The sequence below is a fragment of the Larimichthys crocea genome, chromosome I (genome assembly GCF_000972845.2).
Source record: "Larimichthys crocea isolate SSNF chromosome I, L_crocea_2.0, whole genome shotgun sequence".
Lineage (NCBI taxonomy): Eukaryota > Metazoa > Chordata > Actinopteri > Sciaenidae > Larimichthys > Larimichthys crocea.
In genome coordinates this window covers 42,555,737-42,579,909 of record NC_040011.1, presented here as the reverse complement: position 1 = coordinate 42,579,909, position 24,173 = coordinate 42,555,737, and the positions used below count along the sequence as shown (strand labels likewise).

General features: G+C 41.2%; 1 protein-coding gene across 6 annotated transcripts in view; it reads right to left on the bottom strand.

The window, feature by feature from the left end:
- The window catches only part of il1rapl2 (interleukin 1 receptor accessory protein-like 2), a 380,785-nt gene that overhangs the window by 17,180 nt on the left and 339,432 nt on the right, over positions 1–24,173 (bottom strand). For all 6 annotated transcript variants that reach the window (XM_027282199.1, XM_027282201.1, XM_027282205.1 and 3 more), the window contains exons 8-9: positions 13,111–13,243; positions 4,830–4,975 (exon numbers count right to left, since the gene is read on the bottom strand). In XM_027282199.1, coding sequence (XP_027138000.1) covers positions 4,830–4,975; positions 13,111–13,243 — 279 coding nt within the window. The remainder of the gene's footprint in view (positions 1–4,829; positions 4,976–13,110; positions 13,244–24,173) is intronic.

The following is a 24,173-nucleotide window of genomic DNA, read 5'->3' as shown; positions in this document are numbered from 1 at the left end:
AATGCTCTCGCCGTGGCGGCTGAAGGCAGCAGCTCTTTCTGCTCTGTCAGTTACAATAAGTGGACGTGTATGGTGTGTGTGTGTGTGTGTACTGTAGGTGTGTGTGTGTCCCGTGTGAGTGCATGCGTACAACATAGATGCATCAACCCATTACCTTGGGTCATTGCGGGGTGAGAGCACACCCTAATTCAATCACACACACGGCGCATGAAATCAAGCTTTGATAACTTGTGCTAACTCAGGACAACTTGTGCTTTGTTTAGGCTGCCATGTTGCATTCAGGTGCCCGGACAAGACCCTGTTAGCTTCAAGACTTCAGGCCTGGAGGCGATGGGGGGGTCTAGTTAACCAAGTTAGTGAGCTTTAACCAAAGTAATCTATAGTTAAATTTAATACACATCCCTGTTCAATACAGAATGACTGTTTAGTTCAGCCTCTTAAACTTACGGTTCAATCTGTTGCTGGTTTAACAGTGTTGAAGGTAAAACTGGATCTATATAAGCAGTATTTATTGGGTTAAATGCTCGACAGCCACCGTATGCCAGCGAGATAAGCTGTAATGTAACAGAAAAACTAAAACAATGAGCTGAAAGACGCTAAAATGCTAGGTGGTGATTCTCCATAGGTTCATCATTACACATAGACCAGGGGTCCCCAAACTTTTTTCGGTGCGGGCCACATCAACTTGCCTTTCTGTGATGGGGGGCCGGGGTTAGTTTATAACTGAAATGATATCAGTCCCACCAGGATTTCGCAGCCTTTTTTTGAAATAGTTGCAGCCGAAAATGCCTGATGTTGCATGAGGTTTTCAAAAAAAGTTGCGGTGAAAGTTGTGGTGCTTTTTACATTTTTGTTGCGATTTTGCCCCCGAGCATTTCCAAGCCGACCCAGAGCCGGTCTTGTAGAGGTCCAACGAGGGGATCCTCCCGCACCGTGCGGCTGTCCCTGACCCGCCGAGTTTAATCCAGACTGCGCAGAAGTTGATCGCAAGCAAAGTCACGTCGGAATATACCATTGTGTGAAGGGATGAAAATTAGCTAGTGCTGTAAATAGTTCGTAAATAAGGTAGATTTTAATTAGAATGCCAAGCTTAATCATTAAGTGTGGATATTTTATAATAGGAAAATGCAATTTTGAAAAATAGATTGTTTGGGATCGTTAAGTGGGCCGCTCCAATTGTTTAGGTGGGCCGCAGTTTGGAGACCCCTGACATAGACATTCAAACTATTGTTGATATAAAAACACTGATTGGTGCAGATGCATGTGCACTGTAACCTAGTTACCTCACCCAGTTTGAAGGCTCATAAATATTAGATATCGAAAACCCGCATGTTATTTTTGTCACATGTTGTCGTTGTTGCTCGTCGTCCTCCCGGACTCTGCCCTGATTGTCCTGCCTGTTGGGGCAGAGGTTTCCGCATTGAGTCGGCTTAATGTCCCTGAATGTCATTACCTTTGAAATAGATTTGAAAACATCCCCACACCTCCCACTCAAAATCATGCAAGGACAAGGTTAGTTCTAATGAATCCTCCCCGAACTGGCTCTCTGAAACTATACCGGTATGTTGAGAATGATAATGACGATATTAAATTTGCTAAAATAGCAAAAGGTTATGAGTAATAATAGGAGCGCCGTAGGTGGTTGCGTTACAGCGAACCAGAGACTCTTTTTCCAGGTTAAAGCTATATTATCTCTTGGCTCATCTCCTTTAAATCTATACTGATCACAGAGGAGGAGATGTAGATGAGGAGACGCTCTGGGAACAACTGCTGTTACTTTATCTTACGGAAATGAAAAAAAAATTAAATGAATGTGAGGTTAAAGGAAAGCAGGAAAAAGACAAGAGATAAAGAGACAGATGGGAGGAGGAAGGCATTCAGAGATGCACACAAACATATAGATACACACAAAACACCTACATACACAGACAGTGATCCAACCTCCACCATAATCCAAAAGAAAACCCACACACTATTCGCTGGATGCTTGAAGAGGAGCAGGCTCAACATGTACCGATACCTGCTTCAGGTTCCAGCTACTCGAGTACTCTGCTGTGTGTGTGTGTGTGTGTGTGTGTGTGTGTGTGCCCTCTCGACCACGCTTTTGAAACAACCCTATTACACCTAATGCCTCCCGTGAGAGGAGTGTATGTGTTTCTGTCTATGGGCGTCAGCTCCGATCACGCACATATGCAGAATTTCGCTGTGCAGCAATGCTTCCTATTGCTTTGTACACAAACACACACACACACACACAAACACACACAGTTTCTTCTATTCATCCAGGTAATTACAGTGTGAAGTAATGACGACCCTACATTTCCCATCCTGACCCCCCTCTGGAGGTGTGTGTGTGATCCCATGTGTGTGTGTGTGCATGCTCGTGCCTGTGTGTGAGCGTCCCCAGGGTGCTAGTTAAGTATAGTAAGATAGATTTGACACCCAAAGGCATTCAGCGCGAATCAGACGCAGAGAGAAAGACCTGTTTTTAGTCCTCCTCCTCCTCCTCCTCCTCTCTCCCCGTGTCTCTTCTTTTCTGTTTCTCTCTTCACTTTGTCTCTCCCAATTTTCTCGTACACCCCTCTCACCTTCCCCGTCTTTATCTCTCGGGCCTGCATCTATTATTTCTCCCTTGTTCTCCATTTTCTTGCCTCGTTCTGTCTCCAGCCGTTTCTGTGCCTGTTTATCTCTCGCCACATTGGTCCCGGCCCTCGCTGTCCCTGCTCCTCTGCATTACATACATTTATTTCATATAGCGGGCATTCACGCGGCTCGCTTTTCCACAGAGATTCGAGGTAACGGAGACGATTCATCTCCTCCTCCGCCATCGCTGTTTGGCTATTCACTGTTTCTCTTTTTTCGTCTCTCTAGGTTTCTCTCCATTTCTCCGGGTTGTGGCCTCTGACTCAAACAGGCCCGCACGTTCTGCTCATAAGATGGAAAGCAAGATACCGCAGGACTGCTGCAGATGTCTTACAAAGGGAGTCGTGCCCTCATGCATTTTTCAGCTGAATATTTAAAGCTGTAACTATGAGAGCTGTTTTTTTTTTGTATTTTGTCTCCATCTGTGGTGCTCAGCACTCTTTGCAGCACACTTTCTAGAGACCGCCTGTCAATCAAACAGAATGTCCACATCTGTAAAAATCCGTAAGACGGAAATAGGAAATAGTACCGCGTCTATTTTCTTTCTCTGAGCTGTTTGGAAGCAGCTTCCCAAATGTTTGAAATGAAGCTCTGGAGGAGCTTTTTACATCGCACACATTTCTTGATGACAGCACACATTTAAAAGCCTTAATTATCTTGGAAGCTGTTCACATCCACAAATATTTACTGAGCCATAAAAGCTAGCATCAGTTGCTCAGCCGTAGGGGTATTTCTTGTTAACAGAATCATAAAGAGAAATGGAATATGTCCCAGGTAACTAGAGCAGATAGGGTTTTATATTTAGCGAGTCAGGGTAAACAAATAAAGCACTGCTTTTGGGACAATACACTGTGGCAGCTATAAATCCAGAGCTTGATTCCTTGTTACTGAGACAGTAAATTATCTGTAAAAAATCCTTTAGTGAATATTAAACCTGCTTAGAGAAATAGTCTGGGGAATGCCTTCTTGCCTGTTGGATGAAAAGATTAATACCACTCTCATACCTTTGAGCTACAGCCAAAAGGGTATTATTAAAGTGTATTAGCTTAGCTTAGCATGAAATATAAAATAGAAGCACAGGGTAACAGATAGCCTCGCTTTGTCTAAGGTTAAAAAATACACCCACGTCACCAAGGCTCAATGATTAACAGACATACATCTAAAAATGAGTGCTAGGCTAACACTTTTCTGGATACTAGCAGTTATAGGTGGAGTGATTTAATGTTTTAAATGTTTACAAAATGCTAACTAGTGAACTTAAGAAGTCACAGTTGGTAAACTGAATGTTGGAAAGAGCCAGGCTAGCTGTTTCCACCTGTTTCCAGTCTTTATGCTAAGCTAAGACATTACTTCTCGGGTCTAGCTCCATTTGTGCATTTGACATGAGAGCGTTAGTTTCCATACTTTCAAACATTCATTAAAACAATAATGTATAAAATAAATAATTCAGCTTTCCGGCTGGTCTTTGACTTGAAATGTGGTTTCAGACTAGCCTCTTCACTCCCCTGCTGGATGGATGGACTATGTTTTCATTGGTGTGATCACCTAGAAATAAGAATCGTTTTGTTTTGTGACCTCATAATGAGTGTTATATATCTACAGACGGGTTCTCTTACATGGGAGACATCACATTGAACTACCATGTTTCCACAGAATGGAAACTAAACACTAGCTCTAGATGAAGCCTTTTGGATTATTTGGCGAAGTTTGTGGTCACTGCACACCTTCACGCTAGGAAGGAGAGAGTGAGGTGACAGAGATGCAATCAGCAACTACACTGCTAGTTGCCACTAAAGTATCCTTTAAACAGTAAACACACTACTTCATTCTTTTTTGTAATAAAAAGCAGCTACGGGATGCCACAGGGCTCTAATCCAGGCCACATTTAATATTCCCCGTCCTGTCTGTAAGCCGTTATTATCAAAGTGCTCGATAAATACAGTTCTGGGTGATGATAATGTTGCTTTCTAGTGCAGACAAAATAACAAATTTGGATCATGCTGCTGGTTTTGTAATGAGTAATTTACTTGCAAGCTGTTTGTGATTATTACATTTAATCTGTGACTCACCCAGATTTATTGTTCCAGGAAAAGCAGCAATTTATGACATGATGGCATTTTTCTCCACATTTCATTATTTGATTTTTATCTGACTAAAATATAAGGAACAGACAGAGAGTAATCCACCTTTCTTCTGCAGTATAGCACTCCCGCTGCCCTTCCCTATGTGGTTCTCCGCATAACAGGTGTAGTTGGCCAGGTCTGCCTCCTCCACAGCATCGAACGTTAAGGATAGCTGCACCTCCTTCTCACCTAAATGCTCCCGTAAAATCCTGTGACAAACACACAAAGAGAAGGCAACAGTCACAGACAGCAAAAACATAGCCTGCAATAATGGGAATGAGAGAGCAGGGAGAAAGGGAAATGTGTAAATCTTAGTTGGAGGTTAATGTCTACAATGCTCCACCTAAAGCTGCAAAATTAAAGAGAGAATATAAGAGGAGAAACGAGGAGTGGAGCAGTGTGGAGTATGGAGCAGATGAAACAGGAGGACAGAGGGAGCAAAGAGGAGGCATGTGCAGAAAACATTGGCGACAGCTGGAAAAAAGCCTCTCTCCTTATGGTAAGGTCATATTCCTCTAAGCCTGCGAGGTGCAGGAAGAGAGGAGGTAGAGGAGGTGGAGACTGTACTGATGTTTAGGTCATGACGCGCACCTTTAAGCCAGATTTGAGGTCGGATTCAGCCATAACCGCTGATGCCTGAGATCAGCTGTGCTGACATGGCACATTCAGAGCAGTCAGTCAGCACAGATGGTGTAGTAGCATCACAGGTTGGGCAGTTTCTCCCATTTAATGTGGAGTGTGATAGCGAAAAGCAAAATGTTAAATTCATTCAGACCTAATGTTTTCTAATTAACTTTGTTGTTGTTTTCATTCAGGATTTAATATCATACTTTGCAATTTTATTCAATAAACTGTAAGACACATATGGTCGGATCTAAGTTTCTGTTCATATTCATTGTTTTGAGGCATATTAATATTTCATGTGGCTTATGCCAACACACTCTTTTTTTGTCCTCGTTGTTGTTAGAGTTAGTGAATGTCAACTTGAATGTCGTGTGCTTCTTGTGCAGTGTAGGTAAACTCAACACTCAGGTTATAATCCACATTGTTCATTCCGCCTTCAGGCTGACATTTACTTCTTTTTTTTTTCGACATAATTTTATCACTAAGAGGGTTTAATTCTCTGTTAGGAGAGCTAATTTCAGCAGTTGACCTCCGTCATTAAGCTAGGGTGCACACAACCTGACAAACTCTATTGTCTAGCAGCACAGGTAGTTTCTAAAAGACAGATTTTTGGTAACAATCTCGCCTTGGTTTCAGACAGGTAGACAAATGCAGGTTTCTCATTTTTAGGCAGTGATCAGTACTGTGCTGCTGACATTTTATTAGGTGTTGCAAAAAAAAGAAATCACATTAAGTCCATAAATTGAATGAAAACTCTGACTTTTTAATGTTTCTAACTGAGTCATAAGTAACTACAAAAACTGCAAACAGTCTTAATTATGCATTTGATGGCTGTATATTGTACATGGTTTAATGTGAATGCGCGAACATTACACTAAACTATACAGTATAGCTCATATGGTAGTAAATAACACACAGGACTGGCATTATACTGGCCCTAATACAATGGATGTTGTAGTTTTTAATAGTTTTTTTTATGACATATAACAATGTAGTTAGATAATGATATGCCAATGCATTGCCTACTTTAATCTATTGACTACATGCAAGTTTTGGACAGACAATAAAAAAAGAGACCAAACTCTTTCTATACCAAGCAGACTCTTTCAACATGTGGGGAAATGTTGTCAGATCTGCTGTTTGCAGTATCATTGATCAGCATAGTCATGCTTGCTAAGCTGTGACTGGAGGGAGGAGTTTAGCGGACAGTCAGTTACCAGTTGACAATATTCATTTACCCCCTTCACCCTGCTTTTAACTAAATCTATCCAGTGGTTCAGAGGGGGAGATTATTTTAAAAGCCAGTGTCAGTGCCAGCTTCTAATAGCCTACGTGATTAATCACAGCTTGAACCGAAGGAAGTGATCTTAAACTGCGACAGGACCAGAGAAAATGAACTAAGACAAATCTGGACGGGCTTTTGGAGAGTCATGTGGACTTTGACACCCATGTCAAATGCACAATGCCTTGTGTCTGCAGATAACATTTCATTTTATGATTAAACTGTATCACAATGTGGGGAAGTTTTTCATGGCATGGAGCAGGGTGTGGTAGTGGTTAAGATATAAAAACCAAGGGCACAATGGAGTACCAAAACAAACTACAACAAATATGATCGTTTGTATTTACTGCATTGCTACATGTTGCAACATGTGAGGTTACACCTGTAAGCTCTTAAAAAAAGTGTAAAATCCACATAACTTTAATCAGGAAAGGCTTATCTAATAAAAACATAGCAAAAGGATTATATTTTCAATTTCCATGATGAAGTGGCTGAGGTCAAAACCCTCCACAGAATCCATTTTTAAAGTGTAATAGTGTATTAATATAATAGTAAAGCAGCTTGTAGAGAAACCTACACAGGAAAGGTGCACAGTGAAGATAAGCAAAAGAAAATCTCCTGTCTTTTTGAAGAGAGAGGTTTACAGGTGATCAAAATTAAGAGAATAAATAGAATACATAAACGAAAATAGCAAAAGAGCATCGGATGACTAAACAAATAAGAAAAAAAGTGAGGTACGGTGGAAATATTCCTTCACTCCACCAGCTGAGTTCAGCCGAGCTTGGGTTAGCTGTGTCGTGGGATGATTTGGTTTGAATTCAGAGTGAGTGGTCAAACCAAACCAGCAGACAGCAGGATTTTTGGAAATAATGAGCATATCCCGTGCAGAATCAGCATTAGTGTCCGAAAACAGACCAGACAGGAGATCGAATTCTGATGACCAAAAGTCGTCCAGAAAGTGCCAGATTCGACAACACACGGGGGGTGAACCAAACAGGAATTGGTACAGTCCAAGCATGGCGAGCATGGACGAGGCAACTCATCGTCGTTCTGACGATTATTCCTCACGGAAAAGAACCACGTCGTCACATGAGGCTTTCATCAAAGTGGTTGCATTCAAAGAGCTTTGACAGACACACTTTTAGCACGGGTGGCCACTGTGGGAATTGGACTGACATTCTCAATATTTATGCTTCTCTCTACTGCTTTGGCAACAAAAGGAGTAAGTTAAAACGGTGAAACCTCCGCTGTAATAGTCAAGATTACAGAAGGAACTATTAAAGAGATAAAAATGTCAACGCTTCCTGAACAAACAGACTAAATGTTTTCTCTCGCTTTCCTCCTCTGTGTCTGTGTCAGTGGTTTCAGAGTGAGTGATGTCTACCAGGACAGAGCATTAGAGGTCACTGTTAAAAGCACTGACTTGCTAAAATCGTCGATTAAAAACACATCACCTCCTCTCTTCCGTTTTCTCACCTTCCCTCCAATATCTCTAAACCCACCTCCCACCCCTCCCAGACCTCCTTCCTCTCTCCATCTCTCTCGAAATCTATAACTCTAATGCTGTCTTGACATCTGCTATTAAACACACTCTTTCCACCCAGTAATGAATAATGATTTCTTTTGCTGGGCTTTGATTGTTTTTTTTATATAAAACTGGATCACCCTGTTGTGCTAATGTGATTAAAGACCTCTCCTCACACTCTCCCCATCTCTGTACTCATATTCTCTTTAGCCTCACTGATGTTTTTGCAAGTATTAACTTCATCTTTCTTCTCTGCAACTTCTCTGTGGTACTGCCCTCTCCTGGTTGAAGCCATAAATCACTGAAAGAGAACAATTTAACTGCACATCTGTCCCCAAGGCGTACCCCAGGGTTCAGTACTTGGTCCTCTCTATTTTCACTTAATGATTTCCAGCTCTACATATCCACTAAATCCAGTATGACGACAACTCACTCCATCCTGACCAAGTGCCTCCCTAAATCTTGGGTGCAAAAAACAAGAACTGAAATCTGACAAATCTTACAAGATCATTATTCGTCCCTTTCATTCCCCTCACATCCTCAAACTTGGCACAAGGACTCTTCATTTCTCCTTTTAAAAAACATCCTTCTCTGATGACTACATCCAGACTCCACTTCTACACTAGTATTCTTTATAGAAGGCTACACCCTTCAATTCGTTTAAAGGGTAAGGGTGGGTATATATATATATCTTTCTTACTGTCAACAAATTCTATACAAAGACCAAAATCAATAGTACTTGAGTTCATGTCTTAGAGCTTTAATCTACACTGTCTATGGCTCTCAGCCCAAGTGTAGGCCCAAATAAGTACTATTTTTCAGCTGAGGATCTATTGAGTATTTACCATCAGCAGGATGGTTTATATGGAATCAACAACAGTGCGTGTGACCATTGTAACAGAGAAACATGTCACGTAGTGCAACAATATGGCTCATTGGTGTGTCTCTCAGAGTTTATTCGCCAACAATGGAGCTCTGTGGCACGGATGAATGAGAGATGGTTACACAGGGGATACCTGTTTGCAGGACTGTTTCATTGTTGGATCTGAGGACATCAACAAATCACGTAAATCACTGCAATAAGCTTAACTTCACACTTCTTCTCTTGACTTGGCAGAATGAATGCATGTTTTCATGCAGAAATCGTATCTTAAAAAATGTATTTTCTCCCACTTCTTTACCTCACACTGCAACAAGTCTTACATAACTAAAACCTCCATGGCAATTTTTTTAAAACCGAAAAAAGTGGAGAGAGTAGTAGTAGTAGTAGTTTTTGACAGCAGTTGGATTGGACAGGTGATGTGAATTTCAATCAGGTAGAGCAGCTTCTCCACACCACTACACATATGGGCCACTGCTGCCTTCAAGTGTAAATGAAGGAAGCACCGCCCCAAGTGGAAATATTATAATTACGAATTCATTGCACATGAACGAGCCGTGAACTATGATAGCTGACTTGCAGAAATATTGAGTGGCCGTGCAGCACTGAAGCTGTGCCAAGGACTGCAGTAAAACTAACGATACTCCTCATGTTTAGAAGTTAGGGGTGTGTTTGGGCATATTTTGACCAAAAGCGCTTGAATTCTTGACAGATTGTAATTATATTTTCAAAAGACAGGTGCAGATTTTCGGAAGGAGAGCACTTAAAGGCTAAAGTGTGGAGAAAAAGTCCGAAACCTTCTGTCCGTCACGCATAGTCACAGCTGGCTGCTCTCTAGGTGGTGTAGTAGTAACCATGTGAGAGTGTCAACAGCTCTGTCACCGACTGCAGGGTAACAAGAATTGATAATTACGGATATTTACATTATCGTGGAAACAGTATTGGATCTTGTGCAAACAGACATGGACCAGTGCTGCAGCAGGATGTGTGGAGGGAGCTAAACGTGGACAGATTAATGTCCATCACAGCAAGAGTCCGTCTGCTGTAGTGTGTTTGCTGAATTTGGAGGTGCTGTATGATTGGATCAGACGTGTCCAGAGCACGCCACTGAAAGATGGAGAATTCATCAGGCAAAGGTTAATTTAATCCCATGGGGCATGATTAATTTCAAGTTTGAACACTCATACTTGTGCACGCTCCCGCTCTCTTTATCTATGATGGTATTCTCCCGCGAGTGAACGTTTTCAGAGGCCGCTGAGTGGCTCAGTGGTTACAGAGACCATGCTCTAAAACGGAGGACTTGGATTTAAGACCCAGCAGGTCAGCAAGCAGCCCTCCTGCTGAAGTGTCCTAGAGCAAGACACTGAAACTCTCCCAGGTCCAGAGCTGCTGTTCTGTAGCTGACCTCTGACCTCTCTGTGGAGGGAGCAGGCCGAGGCAAAAGGACTTCTCTTTAGGGAAGAATGAACATTATTATTAGTGGGCTGAGTTGATGAAATAAAATATGACAGCCTTTGGGTTGGAGAGAACATTTTGTCCAGATTCTACTTTAAAAAATGTTTTCCAATGATGAGGGCTGTTACTACTTCTGGGTCAGGGTGAGGGAGTTAGTACTGATGGTTGAAATACGAGTAAACAGACTTGCATTTGTATCTGTTCCATCTTGGACCACTATTTATTTCACAGAGTGCCGCACCAGAAGCAGGCAGATTGGACAGTAACATGAAAAAAGAAAAAGCAGCGAACCCACAGTGTAGTCGTAGTGTATTAATCCATGCAACCAATGAACTGCCTTTGGCACGAAGCAAAAAGGGAAAGATTTAAGAAAAGACAGACTTCTGGCTGCCATGCCGAGTAGTCAGCATGTCTCTTTAAAAGTAATAAAGCTGCATGTTGTACTTAACAGGAGGTGAGGAGCTGTTTATGATAATTTATGGTGATGATTTAAGCATTGTTCAAACATTTCATTTACTGGTACACTGATTTAATCCTTAAAAATGTGTTCATTTACAGAGCCCAGGAGGTTAGTATCTCATACCCTTGTTTCTTCAAATTAGTGAAGAAACTCATGCACTCAGATCCAATTACAAAAAGGTCTAGTGGTGCTGTAAAACTTTAAAACATTGGAAACCTTGTCTAAGGGGTGAGCTCTTACCGTCAGTGTCAGTTTTGCATGTGCAGGGCTTCATGGTAAAGTTAGCAACAACTAGTAATCCATCAATCCATCCCAACTTCAACTATATGTGGATGTTTCTACACCTAAAACTATGTCACCCTACATCACAACTTCAAGAACACGTTAAAACATTACACCTGACAGGCGAGTCCAGGAATGAAGTGAGAGGAGCACCAACAACGTCAGGGCCGTTGAACAAGCTGCTCTGTGCTGTGATACAAAACAAATCGTCAAATTAGCCAGATTTACTAACCCTAACTTTAACTAACCTTCACCCTAATCCCAGAACACAGAGGCCAGCAGTAAAACCACAACCCCTGTAAACATTCACTTTAAGTTTACAGTCTGACTTCTTGGTTGCACTTTGACTTACTGTACTTTTCATAGTTGTGCACGCTCACAGCTTCTCTGAGTTACGTTTCAGGTAATAATACTCTTCATAGAGTAAACTGCAGCCTGGTTTGAGTGTTTTCTAGATATTTTATGGGGCCTTTTATGCCTTTAATGATAGGACAGCTGAAGATAGACAGGAAGCAGAGAGAGGGGGAGTGACACATAGTAAATGGCCGTCCGATGCGGGATTCGAACCGGGCCAGCTGCAGCGATGACTGTAGCCTCCACACACGGGGCGGCCGCTTGACCCACTACGCTACCGACCGCCCCCTGGTTTGAATGCAAGTCATCAACTCAGACCACCAATACAATCAATGGAGAGAGCAATGAAAACAAAAACCTAAGTCATGATAAAGTTTTCCTTCAGTGTGTACCGTGTACAGTAGATGATGTGCTGTACACTCTACAGAACAGAGTGTGAATTAAATATTTAATTCAGTAACCCTGCAGCACTGCAGCATGCTAATATTAACAGTTGGAGATTCATATGCTCTAATCCTGTATTCCTGATCTCGTCTTTTCCCCTGGAGCTCTCACAAAGCCCCGCAGGGCCGACAACTAACACCAAACAGGGTTTGCTACAATTTGTTTAAGGTTGTTGCTGTACTCTCTACACTGTCCTGGAACACCTGCCTTTGCTTCCAGTGATGTATTAGTTGATTTCCTGTGATGTCCACTAGAGATTTTAAACTTTTTGACGTCTTTCTGCTCAACAATTGAGTCTTAGAAGACTGTAAAAAAGAAGTCCAGTCCTGATTCAGAACTCCCCGTGGTTTTTCCTCCTACACACTGTGTAGCACCTGAAACCCCAAACTATTCCCACTAAATTGTCAGTGGTGACCAAAATATATTGCAGTTGCAGATAATTTGCCCAGTAGGTAAATCAGGTTAACCGATCATTGATAAAATATTTAATTTATCTGTTACTGATAACATTTCACAGGTGATCAAACCCAGCGGGTGTGCGAGTGTCAGGCTGTGAATATTCCAATCGTTTCCATGGTGATCTGGCAGGTTGTTCTAATGATATTTGATGCCCCGCGGACAATCAGGCTTTTCCCAATAGAGCTCGATGTAATTGGTCCCAATAGGGGAGAAAATGAATTCAATTTAACTTTGTTATTAGTATTCCTAATTCTTGAGGAAAGTTGAGAGGAAATCTGTCACAGAACCCTCAATGAGACATAAATCACGAGAGAGTAAATTAGATAGTGACAGTGTGAGGAGTGCAGCTGGAGTCGAGTCTTTTCAGAAATTAATTAACAATGCAAACCTGTAAACTTGACAGGCTATAATTGATACTGTTGCAGCGTCTCGTAGGAGTGGTGAAAAGACAACTTGACAAAAACAGTATGCATGTTTCATGTTTGCTCAGTTTCTACAGCCTTCTCCTGAAAATGCTTAGTGGTACACACATATGACCAGAAGCGGATTAATATTCAGTTTAGATGCTGCTGTATTTACCTGACTTCACTTTCTTTAATGTGTCCAGCGAGTTCTTCGACAAACTTTTCTCCTTTCATCCAGTAGATAATGGGCTCTCTGTTTTCTCCGCTGTAGCCAAAAAAAGCCTTGCAGTCCAGACTTAGAGGCATACCTGCAACATAAAACGCAGCGCTGTGAGAATACAGACAACAACATACTTGACAGAGGAGCTAAATGATTCCCAGCGTAGCTGAAACGGGTGCTGGAGTCCAGCCTGAGGGGAATACACACACAATGAAAGCGCCCATACATACTGTAATATTCTCAGCAAAGTTTAATGAAGAAAGCCGGAGCAATATGGTAAACTAACCCTCCAAGGAAGCAGTGCAGAGAGCTACTGAATAGTAGGTGTGCAGCAGGGCGCCTGATTGGAGCCCCTTTAAAATGAGCCCTCTTAAATAACCATAAGGCAGAAATAAATGTATCAAGGTGTAAAAGGTGACACAAAAACATCATAAAACATACTTTTCTCTCTCGGACCTAAAGTGAATTCTAGTCAAGCTGGTTTGCTCAGGTTTTCAGATCTCCACAGCTTGGCAAACAAAACCAAAATTATATAACTGTTTGTATAGTAAACATTGAAAAATTGAAAATTTTGATTTGGGTTATTTGTGTGACCCTAACAGAGATGTAGAAGGAACTCTATAAGTTACAGTTACACTGGTAGCTTTCAGAGTTTCGCACCACCTCAGTTAGTGATGGGTTGTTTTTTTTTTTCTCAACTTGCTCTTAAAGCACCTCGACTGATGGAAGTGCAACACACCACGCATTTCAGCCGTGCAGAGGCAGTAACAGTGTGAGTCAGTGTTACCTTTTAAAATTACAACTGCAGCAAGGGAACCAAGAGGAAACATGGAGTGGAAATAAATTCAACCCTATTACCAGACAAGATATCTACAATATCTGCACATAGTATACTATGGTTAGGATGAGAGAGATATCACTGTCAATATAAAGGTGTACAATAATTATGCAAGTCAAGTGGATGCCAATCCACCACCGTGACCTCCGCACCCTTACTGTCTGCTTCACTTTGTCAAGGGCTCGTTGCACTGAATGTTGGCCAGACACCCTAAAAATTAGGTGTCTGGCTCTTTATGTACCCTGTAATGGAAAGGCTGAATGCAACAGGTTCGGCTGAAAGAAAGAATCAATACTTGCAACACATACACACCGCAGGTACCGCATACCGTATCTGCTCTTGCTCTCACATACCCTCCTGTAAGACCTTGAAACCACCACTCTGTGATTACAGCCATCAATGGCGATGATGGAGTATTAATGAGCATTCTAATGAGTGCTACCTCGTTAGGCAGTCAATTAGCAGATAATTATGATAGACCTTAGTATTATCATAATGACGGCTCTATCATCACAGTGTTGAACTAAACACCAAACGCTAACAATATGTATATATGTGTGTTTGTTTGTTGTCATACGAGCGCTTGAAATGAACGTTAACACCGATATTTACATGTTCAGACATTTACTGGAGCTGATGCTTTCATGCAGGAGCTTCTGTGCAAGTTTTTAGTTCTTGTCCCTGAAATTTTCCAAATGAGCAGCAAAGGTAAAAACTTTGGTTATACACTGAATAAACATGAGGTTTGATCAGCTGGTCACAGTGAAACGCTGCTGTTTTCATATGGAAATGTCAGATGATTGCTTTATGTTTGGTTTTCATTGCATCACTTATTCTGATTGAGGGAAACGAAGGGAGGAGACAGAAGACTTTGACGTTTGTCTGTCTGTCTCTCAAAATGATCATTTCCAACAAGCAAAGAGATGAAGGGGGTTTGTAACTTCATACATCTTGTGTGTGTGTGTGTGTGTGTGTGTGTGTGTGTGTTTGTGGGCTTTCATGGTGTGTTAGTTTACCTTTGTGCTGAGGCAGGCAGCATCCCGTACTAACACACACACACACACACACACACACACAATGCAGAAATGGGTAAAAAAAAATTGGATTAGAGTTAAATTAGTTTAGCTTGATTGTGTGTGTGAGTGTGTGTGTGTGTGTGTGTGTGTGTGTGTGTGTAGGTGTGTACAGTAATTGATTAGCACCCTGAGGGTGTGTTTGTGTTCCCAGCATGTTATGGTGATTAAACATCAACTTGGTTTGCAGTTGTGTGGTATGAGGGTGTGTGTGTGGGCTGCGTTTAGTGTGAGTGTGTGTCGCTCTCTCTCTCTTAATCAGGACTACCCGCCTCATACAGCTGAGTTTAGTCATCATTTCTATTTGTGGCTAAAGCAGCAGGGTGTTTAAAAGGACTGGTGCTATGTTGTTGTCATTAGTATCAAAGAAAGACGTTGTGCTAATGACTGATGGGAGCTCTTTCAATCATCGTTTCGCACTGCTGCTGAGTGCCATCTCACCTTGACGTTGTCTCGTTTGGTGCGAAGCATCCTGGAAAAACTCGGTCTGCTGTATCACAAGACACATGACTGCTCTGATTGCAGTCTTTGTAAATTTTAGTTCAGCCTGACAGATTTGTCTGTGCAATGTAATGTAGCTCCTCTGACATTCACAAAGAAGAACATCAGTCCAGACTGTGGTTCAGTTTTTTGAATGTTGCCAATCCGAGCAAGAGAAACTGCTGGTTATCAAACATCAACATCTGTTTCCTCCTGTCTGTAAAATCTGGCATTTTAAGTCTTGATGTTGGCTTCAGACCACGTTCTCACGGCAAAAAAAAAGAAGAAAATATCACCACACTTATTTCTTCTCACCAGCCAAAGGAAACAATCTTCCACAGATCAAATAAAACATACTATTTAAAGTAAAGCTTCTAGTGTGATGTTTCTTGTTGAACTCCACTTCAGTTTTATTAAAATGATTATTTAGGTTCATCTTCCTCACAAATAGATAAGCAGAAACATAAAAACAAAGGTAGGAGATACGAGTGTCACAAAGGGTTAGAAGAAACATCACTAATAAATATTTACAGGTGTTAAAGTATCACTAAAATCTTCTAAAAAGCACTGTCTTCCTTTAATAATTAATATTTCAATTATGATAATCCACTTATGTGACAGGTGTCGCAGAGAGTGACAAAGTGAGAGTGAGTTTTCATCTGACTCTGCTGTGTCCCTCAGCTTCATGGAGCGTTTTAGCATCTTTAAGCTTGTTATTTTACTGTTTTGGTTCTTGGTTTCATCTCCAGGCTCACCAGCTGTTTTCAGAGGATAAACCGACTGTACGCTACCTGCCCGGCACTAAGGAACAGACAGACTAACTAACCTACGGCGGTGGTAACCTGAAAGTGAAAGAAACAAGCTTGTGAGTTGAAGGTCATTGGGTAAATTTGGGTGGGAGGTGTAAAAAGTTGCTTGCCCCCTCACTTATTCCCAACACTGAGGTTCCTTTGAGCAAAGCCCTCAACCCCAACTGCTCCGGCGGATCAGAGCGTGGTTGTACTGGACAGCTTCCAGGCGTGAATGTGATCAGGGCACTCCTGAAAAAACAGAGCATTGCTCTCAGCGAAACTACCTCGAATAAATAAAGGTGGAAAAAAACAAACAAATAATGAAGTATTTAGCAGCTGAAAGTGCAGATATTTCCCTCGGGAGTTTGTGGAGACTGTGAGTGACTCCTAATGAATGATGATGAATGCTGCTCTATGTCTCCTGGATGCATAAATGAGCCACTGTTTCCAAAACAATTTTTATATTGTCATATTGGTTGACACTATGTGCTGCTGTCAAGACTGACAATAATGAAGTGTAACATTTTTTTTAAAAAAAACACCTGTCAGTTCCTTTCAGAATCTGACAGTTTTAAAATTACTGCAGCCAAAATACACTTGGCTGTTGACGATTGTATGACTCAATCCCAGGTCATTTTTGTCTAATTTTTCTGATCGGTTGTGGTGAAGTGTAGAAGGCAACACTCACAGTCAATCACTTTCCTCTAGAATCTTCAACAAAACACATTTCAATGGCCACTTATTTAATTCTCAAATCAAAACGCACTCGAGCTCAGAAACTGACACACAAATGTTGTTGCCGCATCCATTTTTCTATGCGCTGTTCAAATCACAGCTCGACTAATTTTTCTGCCGAAATGCTGTTACATAATGGATTTTGTGAAATGAACATCAGAACGTAAATAAATGAACACACTGCACAGTAATCACTGCAAAAACAAATTCAACGACGCGTTGACCTTTTTGCGATGACAAGATCGCAAATTCGTAGAAACAGGGACTCTGTCTTCTGCAACTATTGTAGCTACTTTTCACATCATTAGTCGGTTTCACTTGTCACTCTTTGTGTTTCCCTGTTCTCTGCTTGGTTTTCACTTCGCTGAAAGAGATTCTCCGTCTGTATCTCTGTGTCTCCTTTCCTCCTCATCACATTTTTTCCCCTTCCTTATTACTCCCCCTCTACCTACGCCCCCTCAGTCTCTCCCTCTTCATCTTCCTTGCCCGAGTCATTCTTCTTTTGGATCTCTTTCTCTCTCTTACCTCTCTTGCCTTTTACCCATGTTGCAATACAAATACACCTCTGTTTCCTGTAGTATGAGTTTGATGGGATGCCCTGTAAAAAAACAAACCATCTAATAACTTATAAAATATCAAGGTGTAATGGGAAATTCTTGTTTTTTGGGAGTAACAAACCAAAGAGAATCCCTGTACTTAAAAGAAATAAGAAAGGAGCAGATAGCAGTCAGGTGAAGGATTGTAGGAGAGAAGTAGGACAACCCTTAATGAGGGAAATGAATCACTGAAAACTGGTTTCACACACACACACACACACATAGAAGGGAGATCCTACATCAGTTGACTTGACAGGTTCGTATGACACGAAAGGTCCTGAGTTAATAGACTTGGAATTATATGCGATATATTTTTATATTTCTGTCATCTGTGATTCAGCCCCTTCATTAAACCTTGGCCTACTTATCACCGAGATTAACGTTAAATAAAGATTATTGAATTGAATTGTCCCCTTTTTCCCTGGAAATCCAGCCACTGTCGTGGGAGCGGTGGAGCCGCCGTGTTCCAGTATAGAGATGGATAGGTTTTAATTAGCTTCCTATGGAAATATTATTATTACACACCGATTCCAGTCAGAGTAGTTAAAACATCGCACACGGACAGGAGATATTAATTTACCAGTTCATCCATTTGTAGGACTGTAGATACAGATCAATAGAAAATGAAATGACACCAGAGGGTTGATAATCCAACATTTCCAAGAACTTCTACTACAGGATGGACCGGTTGACAGGCTTGAATGCATAGAGAAACTTAAAGAAAGTTGACTGGTTGATCGGCCTTGTCTCTCCGTCCGCCTTCTGTGTGCTGCTTTTTTTTTTCTTCCCATTCCCATCTGTTGTTGCAGCAAAGAACAAAGAACCTAGCCACTTTTGACAGCCAACTGCAGCCAGTCAGGGCTTGCATAAGCACATTGTTTAATTCTGGCTGCAGTATGCTCCAGTGACATGGACTTAACTAAAGCACTGATCCTTTCCACTCGAATCTTTACTTCTGTTCGCTGGAGTTACAAACATTCTGCGAGAACTGCACGAGGCTGCAAAAACACAAGCGGTGCTAATAAGTCCAGACAGCTCCTCTGCAGCCAGAGTGTACTCAGGCTTTAATTTAAGGGTACCAATTATCAGATTTTGCTAAAAAAAAAAACTTTTGTCACATAGCAGTGATTCTCAATTTAAATAGTCCTTTATAGTCTCACCTGACACATTTGGGAAGTGGTGAGAAAGTACACGACTGCCAAACAATTTATCTTATTTGTTTGTTTGACAGGAACAATGCATAATAGCACAGGTGGTGGTATTAAGAGGATAAGAGAAGCTTAGCTTCCCCAACATTATTATAGAAGTCACTTCATAAGCCTAAACCGCGTACAGTAGCTCGCAGTGCGGTCAGCAACACACACTGATCTGAGTTCAGTAGCAGATCGGCCATTCAGTAACCCAACATTGGTATTAGGCTAATTAGTCACTGTCCAGAGACCAGTGGGGAACTTTGACTCTGTCACACATCACATCGTAAACAAACCCCGGAAAATACTAGCAGCAAACCTTTGGTCATTTATCGCAGTATAAAACTAGTGACTGTCTTCATAAAACAATCAATGGATTGTGCTGTTTGGTATCCATCACACTGTTAACCTTTAACTCTCTCTGCTGAGAGTTGGGTAACAAACTATGTACTAGGAGTTCTTGTGATCACCTTCATTGCTAAAGATAAAGGTCACATTCCAATTATGGGATTGGGAATGGGAATTATAAGATTCACTTGTCAGTATGAGAAACAACTGAACTTTAGTTTCTTGTAACCGAGTAGAAGGTTTCCAGTCACATCATGTGCAGGAGGAGAAACAGCACAAATGTATGTTAGTGTTATTACTCTTTGTAAGACTGCAAACTACTTTGTGTGTGTGTGTGTGAGGATCTCTGACCTTTCAGCTGAAAAACTTGTGACTTAATAATGATGTTGTCTTCTCAACCTCATTTTATTCCCACTACGCTGAATGAATCAAAAACAATATTGGAGTAACCATTTCTTCATCTCTCTCTCTCTGGGGTTTCCTCCACATGTTGCTTTGAAAACAATCAAATGGTGAATTGGAATACACTTTTAATAATCGAGTCAGTTTGGAAACTGTGCCGACTTTGTCACGTTTTGTGCGGCTTTAGCTGTTTCGTGATTCGTTCACTTTGGTCTCTTTAAAAGGTGCGTTTGATTTGCTGTTGATGTGTTTCGACTCTTAAGCTTTTGTGGTCTGGGTAATGTGCCGTTTTAGGGCAACTTAGGAAAATGTGTTCTTTTCGATGTTCTGTGGGTCAAGTTGGCTTTGACCCACCCTGGTCTATATTAGTCATTGCCTATTGTATACTACGTTTTATGGGCTTCCTCCGCTCACATATCTGTTGTACTGTCAGCTGGATACATGTAAAGTTAGGAACTCGCTCACATGGCACATTATTATGTACATGTTGAACACAATGATGTATATGTGTCAGTAAAACAGAGGATATAATTATGAGATCCTCTGTCTGCTCGCAACAACTTATAGACGCCAACGCCCTTTTCATCCATACGAGATGTAGCACTGTGATCCTCTCAGGTAATAACGAAGCAAACGTCTCAGACTGGTTCAAAATCTGTGAAGAAAAATGATACACACACTGTATCGTATCTGTGCTCTGCCTAACAGTCTGTTCTATGTTTATCCTGTGCCTGAATAAATGACTGACAGCTGTAGATCCACCGAATGTATATTTTAGTGGAGACTGAGATCATCTTCACATCACACACACACACACACACAAACACACACACACACACACACACACACACACACACACTCGAGTAGAGAGGAAAGTCATCCAGAAATGAAACCTGTCCATCTGCTTTTCCCTCCCTGTTCCCCCTCCATCTCTTACACACACACACACACACACACACACACACATATCTAATATGTCTCTGTCCATCTGCTCATTTAAAAGCACTCACAGTATAAGACCTTTAGGTGGTTTGAACACTGTGTGTGTGTGTGTGTGTGTGTTTGTATCAGTTTACGCATGTGTGTGAACCAGGTATGGGGTGTATGGGGGTTGTCTAGGTAACAGCTGAGTTTTGGGTCTTGGGCTCCAAGGGAGCGCAGCTGCACATGGTAACACAGATGGTGTGTTACACACGCACACACACACACACACACACACACTGAAGCCAAGTTCTCAGATACAGACGTGCACGTTCACACTCTCAGGCCAAACACACTCATGCACACACATATCCACACACACACACACACGTGTCAGTAAGTGGGCAGCTCAGCTGTAACCTGGGAGGCTGCTCATCCTTTCATTTTGTCTATTTACAGACATCCTGCCTCTAACAAATTATTCAGTTCTAGTTTAGAAAGCTTGTTATATTTCGGGGAGCTGCGTATGCGGCAGTGACGTGCTTCCAAAATCCCATTTTGTGTGCCTTCCACAGTTTCCAGGATTTCAATTCTAATCATTGAATTTTTGAAATAATTTGTTGTTGTTTTTTTATCTTCGTTGCCAAGCGTCAATGCCGTGCTGCTTTCGTGCTGCATCAATCACTTTGTCAGTCATACGTGTCGAGTGCTGTCAGGTCATTTTCGTTTAGCTGCTAAATTGTGAGCTTCTGTTCAAAATGCATCGAGTGATTCCTCCGAGTGAACATGGGTAACAATTCTTTTTGTGCATGCAAACAGATGAACTGTATGTGTGTAGCTCAGTCTCATGTCTCTGTGCATATGTGTATGGTGTTGATTAGTTTCACTTACCATACAGACTGAATATAGGGAGGAACAGCCAGCTTGGCTCTGTACAAAGTTCATGAATTAACATATTTTTTCTCATTTATTTGATCCACACACAAACAAAAATGTAAAAATGACTCACAGAAGATTCCTGTTTTATCTCTCTGGGTACTTCTTCTACAGGTTAATTGGTGACTCTACTTTGCCCATAGGTGTGAATGTAGCCATAAATGTCTGTTTGTTTCCATGTCTCAGCCCTGTGATGATCTAGTGATTTGTTCATACCCCACTTCTCGCCCCATGTCATCTGGGATCAGCTCCAGTACCTACAAGCCTGATAAGGTAAAATAAATGAATGAGATGATTTTAATTTCAATTTCCACTCTTGATGCTAAGATAAGCTAATCAACTCTTTACTCCAGCTTCTTCTCATTGTAAATCATCATAAGTGCCACAAAAACATTCAAAACAAAATGACAAACAATATGATTTGTCTGTGTTTACTATGATTTTAGATAGTGGTGATTTACCACTTATTAACACTAAACTCGTGTTCCTGAAAAGTCTGTTTTTGATGCATGTAACTATCGATCATTTGTAAGAGGAAAGACTTTGAAAAAAGTACAATTCTCTGACCACACTTTGCTGCTTTGTATCTTTTATAAAGCTTAGCCACCACCTTTTGTATGGAAAGAAAAAAAAGTGCCAAACACCTTCTGCTGGTCCCATTTCCTCTCAGCAAGAAACCTCAGGTGGTGGTTTTTCTTTCCAACATGCTTTAGAAAAGAGTTCTTCTCTAAAGCTAAGATTATGAAATATCATCAGCAGATTATATGAGTGTGCAGAATAAACCCCAGTAAGCTTTGAATTTACCAACTAGAAAGGAAACCACTGATGGTTACCTTTCCATTGTGTGTCTTTTCACAGGTTCTCAGTCAGATTTGAGCCTCTTAATTCGCTTTTACACACTACTGCATGCACACACACACACACACAGCCACGCCGTCACATATGGCAGCTGTCCAATACAAACACAATCACGTTGATTCAAATGATGCAACAAAAAAAGGAAATTAATATAAAAGTTTAAGTAAAAGTCAAAGTTTAAGTAAAAGAAACTGCTTTTTTTTCTATTTCATTGATTTAACATGTTTACAGTGATATGAGCCCTTCAGGGAGCCCTGTGCAGATTTTTAATATAATTTGACAGTGGAGAGACTGAATATCATTTGATAAATATGAGATGGAGAATCACTTCTGGAAATGCTAAGGCTCAATTTCCTGTCTAACAGGAAATGAAGCTGCCACAAAGTTGGAAAGAGACATATTTGATTATTCTGAATAAACTAAATATATTTCCCTGCCTCTCTTTGTTTCTATGCCTCCATATCTGATGTAGTTCTATTGTTAGCATTCATTCATCTCCATACACACACACACATACACTCGCACCACCTGAGGTGATTCCCACAGAATTAATAACTCTCTTGGTAAAGTAATAAAAGGACCCCCTTGTCCATATTTGGTCATTTCCTGGCAGCTCTAATTAACCAAGTCCTTTATCCTTCTATACCTGACATTTGATTGGCTGGGGGCCTGGCCTCGTTAAGGAAACAGTTTTAAATTAACAGATTAAATTAGATTGGAGATTACTGCAGATATGCTTGACAAGGTTAATTAAATGACCAGTCATGAGGGGCTTGTTTTAAATCCAACGTCACAGAAAGATTCAGAGCTGATACAGTTTGTCACAGCGGGGGGTTTCTGTCCGCTCCCACTTTACCAAAGTAGCTTTGAGTGACTCTTTAAAATAGCTATTTCATTAGCATGTTAATTTTAACATATTAACTTGATTACCATAAACACATGAGACGTGAGATCTCTGTGAGGTCATTAGCCTCTCAGATTTAATACAGCTTTTTAGACGATCTCCCACTTGATCAGGCTTGACGGAAGTTTCTCTATATCGCCTCACAGCACTAAAACAGGAAGAGGTCAGCGTTCGTCATGCGTCGTTTTAATTTCAGAATTCATGCTGGCTTTAATCAAAGCTATAATTGGGTATGATTCTGATTATGAAACAGAATGATATCAGAAGGGCGAGTAATACACTTTGTCCGGCACATGTACAGCACATGTAGAACATGCTCTACTTATGTCCGGCACATGTACAGCACATGTAGAACATGCTCTACTTAACAGAGTTAAGACGTTATGGAGGTTTAAAGCTACATTAATCCTTTTTTTTGGGCTGCTTAGTGGAAGTCTAACATGCTGTAATCCTGTAAACTGTGACATTAACCACCTTACAAAGATTGTATGTTAGCAAACAGTTACCTGTTAAACCATCCAGCAAACACAAAACGATTCATTTGGAGTTGTGTTTCTCACCGCTTGATGATCGCAAGTTTAATTTTCTCTTTCAATTTTGGCCAACTCTGGCTGTTCAGCTGCTCAATGCTCCAATTTGTTCACCGGCTAGCAGTAATTTAATGCTGGTCAGGAGCTGAAGCACAATAGTTATCGGGTAGTGGTGGGCGGATCTATCCAAATATCGATAGAATCGATACCAAGTCGGTATCGGTATCGGATTGATACTAACCTGGTGAGATCGATTCTTTACTTTAGGTTCCGCTCTTGTTTGCAATGCTGCGGTTCTGGCAAAGAAACAGCCAGGTCGCCGGACTCGCCGCTCCTGTGTCATACTGGCCGGTATTTACTTGGTCAGATCAGATCGATACCAAAATATGCAGTATCACACACCACTAGTTATCAGA